Source organism: Carex rostrata, chromosome 29, assembly GCF_964058835.1.
Source record: "Carex rostrata chromosome 29, lpCarRost1.2, whole genome shotgun sequence".
NCBI lineage: Eukaryota > Viridiplantae > Streptophyta > Magnoliopsida > Poales > Cyperaceae > Carex > Carex rostrata.
Window position 1 is genome coordinate 1,603,491 of NC_135946.1, and position 5,047 is coordinate 1,608,537.

Genomic DNA, 5,047 nt, shown 5'->3' on the forward strand with positions numbered 1-5,047 from the left:
AGGTCTCTGTACAACCCATAACACCTTAGCCTTACCTCGGAAAAAAGTTCTGAAAAAGGACAACTTAGAGAACATTGGTCAATCCTGCCGTCTATCTTTTCAAAATTGGACATCTACAGTAATCCGTTCACACCTATACAATTATTACATAGTTTATTGAGATCCAATGTAACGAGTGTGCACTGGCTAATGGTGTAGTACTGTGGTTACCAAAAACCTCGCCATTTTGATATCATGGTAATAAATGAAAAAAAAAAATCATTAGTTTACCAATCTGAAAATTTTGTAATTTAAAAATAATATGAATATTGTTCCGAATAATTTTATAGAAAAACTATTGATACTATTTAATAAATTCGAAAATAATTCAAAAATCTTCTAACTACATATATATTATAGTGACAAATGAATAGTTCGGGTTCGGTTCGGTGGGGTCAAAATTTAGTGATTCAGAATAATTCAAGTATAATTTGGAAATGATTCGATGCCACAAGGAAGCAAAAAAAAACTCTAAAAGAAAAAAAAATTAAAATAAAAGTTTGCATTTTTTTCGTGAATAATTCGTGATTCGTGTTTTATACACGTTTTATTTGCAAATAAAACATATTATACGTTTTTTTGTGTTTTATTCAGTGTTCGGTTCGGAAACATCGATAAAATGAATTAAATCCGAATAATTTGCGAATTAATCTCGTATTTGATTACTATGATAGATATTATAGAATTCTAGTGCCAGTAATTGGCTACATGATTAGTCACAAAGTACCCACTTTAGAGAAACAAAATCACTTCTGCCATAGAAAAAACAGAGACCATTTTCCATTCAAGGAATCAGTCTTTAGCTCTCTCTCTCTCTTTTGAAATTCTCTCTGTCTCTCTCTCTCTCTGTGTAAATTGGCATTGGAGGAGAAGAGGTGAAGGATGGGGGATTCATCGAAAATAGGAGGTAAAGGGGAACAAGGAGAAATTGTGATAGATGAAGCTTTGAACTTGTTGGGGTTTAAATTCACCCTTATTTCCCCTAGCAAAGTCACTGGCAACCTCAAGGTCACAAAATATTGCTGTCAGGTATCTTTTTCTGATCTCTTATCCCAAAATTGATGTTAATTTGGGGCTTTTTGAAGGGTTTTAGGAAGGTTGGGATTTAATGATTATGTTGGGTCCCAATAGGTTGTATTTTATTTATTCAGGCATTTCATCAAACACGTTGTGTGCACACGAAAATAATAAAAAAAATAACAGTTGCCAGAATCAGGAATCAGTAACAGTACTTAATTAGTACTGGGTATTTATACATTTTACATTTCAGCCCCTCCCCAATTTGAATTTTCTGATTCCACCCCTGAGGATGACCATGTTAAATATATGTATGGTGAAATTATAGTGATATTTTCTTTGAAGCTTAAATTTAAATTTAAATTTGACAGCCATTTAAGGCGCTAAATGGAGGGGTGTCAGCACTAATAGCAGAAACAATGGCTAGTTTGGGAGCATATTGTGCTTCCGGTTATAAAAGGGTGGCGGGTGTTCAGCTTTCAATTAATCACATTAAACCAGCAATGCTTGGTGATGAGATTGAAGCCGAAGCAGCACCAATCCAAGTCGGTCGATCCATCCAGGTAGGTCGACAATGTATCCATAGTGCAGATTGGTCCGTACTATGGGTTAATGTTCAATGGTCAAACAATCAATCTGAACCGTTCAACATGATAAGCATATGAAAATGTACTTGTAAATCAAATTTTCCATTTTTAATTTTGTTTTTTTACTATTTCTTTCATCAAGTGATTTTCTACGTATCTAAAAATATGAATAATTCTAAGTATATTTAGATCACGTTGAACGGTTTAAATCGATTGTTTGGACCTTAAAAATGAAAATATTGATTCATAGTACGGACCAATTTGCGCTATGCATAGTACCATAGTCTCACTCTCTAAGCATATAATTTTTCACTGCTGCTTTAAATTAGTATGGTATTACCGATTGAGTGAGGCTATGGTAATATGCATATTATGGATCGATTTTTGCTATGAATCCATATATCTATTTATATAATTCAAACAGTCGATTTGAACCGTTATCATAATTTTCATATCAAAATGTATATGTTATACTTCTTAGAATTTTTGAACTATTTATTTTATATAGGTAAAAATTCGCTTCTTTTGGACTATCAAGAGAATATTCTAATCAACTGATTTTTTCCCTATCTAAAAAAAATAGTAAACAAATTTGGTTTTCAAGTACATTTTCCTATGAAGATCATGTTGAATGGTTCAAATCGATTGTTTCAACTTTCAAAACGGAGATTCGAGTCCATAGCACGGACCGTTCTATAATATGCATATTACCACAGTCTCACTGTTACTGATTATAATCTTTCATTATACAATGAAATGGTGATCATCCACATGCTTATAACATGTGACATGTAGGTGTGGGAAGTGCAAATTCGGAGAATTGACCCGTTAACCCCGAATAGTAAAAGGTTGGTGTCGACATCAAGAGTTACTTTGCTTAGCAACTTGCCAACACCATCTGAGATGAAATTTTATGCTGATACTGTCAAGCTTTTTTCTAAGCTTTGAACTCTTGTTTTTGTCATCTTAGATTATGAATAAAAGATTCAAATGGTTTTGCTAAAATAGAGAATGCTTCTGTTCAACAGAGAATAACAGAACAGAGATTTTTGTTTTTACTTTCTACCTTTTTAAAACAAAGATGATATTTAACTACTGCCCATATTGAGAAACTTTTTTTTTTGTTATCCTGTTTTGTTATTTTAAATAATAGACACATATTGAAAAATGTTATAAGATCTCACTAAAATGCCTACTTTGTTATTTTTTAAAGATCCATATCAATCCTATATTAGAGTTCGAGACATTTCCGGCCGACAAATCAGTACTGTTTTCGGGACGTGACAAATTAAATATAGGGTTAGGGTCCAGTGTTGAATTTAGGGTTTACATGGGGCCGGTTTACAATCATATATCAGTATCTCATTCTTTGAATATTTTGTCTCAATAATGAATACATATTAGTTGTATTTTAGTATTCAAGAAAATTCCGGCATCATTGTCCCTTAGTTCATATGCATTCCGGAAACTAATTAGGAGAAATGATGTAGAACTTTTATTAAATAATAAAACACGACTAATATGTGTTTACATTCTATTTGAGATAAATTATTCAAAGAGTAGATATTTGAAATCAATTTCTATTGAATTAATTTCGAACAGGGATGAGCTAAAAACATTAATAGGTTGGTTATGACTCATAAAACAATAGTATCTAATTAACATCTAAATTACACATTAAATGCCTTTTCTCACAAATACACATGCTAAAAGCAAAAACAGAGCAATAAAGTACTTGAATGAAATAGGCTTGAAATTAATGGATACTTGCTCAAAATACTGTGAAGCATTAATTTTGTAACTCACATGTCAAGTAATGGGAACCGAATTTTCTGCCCCGGGGTGCATAAAATTCTTGCCCCCAGAGTCACTGCGGGGTGGGATCGGTTACTGTTAAAGGGTTTAACTAAAATTATTGTTTTTAAATGAAGGCCCACCCGCAGTGACTCTGGGGGCAGGAATTTCTTGCACCCCGGGGACAGACGATTCAGTCTCCAAGTAATGTATCCATTTGTGTAAAGTAACTAAGTTTTTCAACATTACTTCTTTATTTTAATTTATTTAACAATAGTTTCTTGTTTCTAGTTGTTTTTTTTCAGATGAATTAATTTAAAAATTAAAAAAAATTCAGTCATATAATATTTAATCACCTCACGTGTAATCGCTGTGTGATGACACGTTACGTGACCATTCACATCATGTGGCTGTTCTTCATTATTTTAGTCATATAAAGCTACCTCAAATAATAATAACTTTGATTAGTCACAGCAAAGTTGACTTGGCCAAGTAATAATGTGTTAGTTAGGTTACAATTACATCACGTTTTTCTTTCATTTACACATTTCATAATTGACAAGTTTTCCTAAATATTATGTGTAACGAGTCACTTTCCAAGGTTTATATGGTATGTTATAAAGTCAGCTGCAACAAACTTTCTAGCTAAGAAAATTAGGCCATTCATGCTTTGAGAATTCTCACCTCTGAGATATCTCAAAATTTGCGTGTCTTTTTGGAAAATCTCAAAGCTAAAAAATACTGGGCCCCTGCGCCATCCCCGAATAGGCACCTGACACGTCGGTCACGCAAAATATGAGATATCTCAGAGGATACGCACTCATGCTTTGATCGTTCAGTATGCCATCCACCGATTTATTATTGCAAATATAATGTTTGCTTCCGTGTTGCATAACCTTCTACATTGTTATCCCAGGGCTTTTGTCGGTAACGAACTGGAGCTCGCCACAGCAGATCCAGACTGAACCATTATTTTTTGAAAAAATTTCCTTAAATTTTTTTGTAACATCGCATTTACCTTTCAAAATTTAGAAAATTACCTTATTTACTCAAAACCAATAAAATAATAAAATTTCACACTTAAAATTTACTAAATAATATTAATTAATGAGCATGACCATTATAACCCCTCCCCTTAATTTCTTTCTCTGTGTGTATAGAATAGATCATACATATATACATACTAGTAATCGTGCCCGTGCACAGCAACGGGAGCAAATTATGTAGTAGAAATCATTAAGCTCCTTAATAAGGAGGAGAGATAATTTAAATCAAATTTGTAGAGAAAAATAGTTAAATACTATATTTATCTACAAGATAACACATGTAAACTCTAGTGTAGTGGTAAGAATTTTGGCACCAACAGAACCCAACTGGGTTCGAATCCCGCGGTGTACAGGCTCGGTCCGCAAGTGCCGTGCGTGGTTCAGAGGCGTGTTCTACGGGTGCGACGTGCGGTCTACGGGCACTGGGATTATATGCGGCACGACCAGTGCATACTTAAGTGTTGAAGCTCATAATTTGAAAAATTCATCTATATGCGATTTGGAAAATTCAACGGCTGAGTATCATTCAAAAAAAAAAAAAATCAGAACCTTTGCAGAATCTAG

At 33.3% G+C, this 5,047-nt stretch overlaps 1 protein-coding gene across 1 annotated transcript; it reads left to right on the plus strand.

Moving 5' to 3' along the window:
- Positions 1-847: 847 nt before the first annotated feature.
- Positions 848-2,824, plus strand: LOC144546212 (1,4-dihydroxy-2-naphthoyl-CoA thioesterase 1-like). The gene is made up of 3 exons (XM_078294746.1): positions 848-1,068; positions 1,428-1,619; positions 2,439-2,824. The coding sequence occupies exons 1-3, from the start codon at positions 922-924 to the stop codon at positions 2,589-2,591; spliced, it is 492 nt and encodes a 163-aa protein (XP_078150872.1). The 5' UTR covers positions 848-921; the 3' UTR covers positions 2,592-2,824.
- The last annotated feature ends 2,223 nt before the right edge of the window (positions 2,825-5,047 follow it).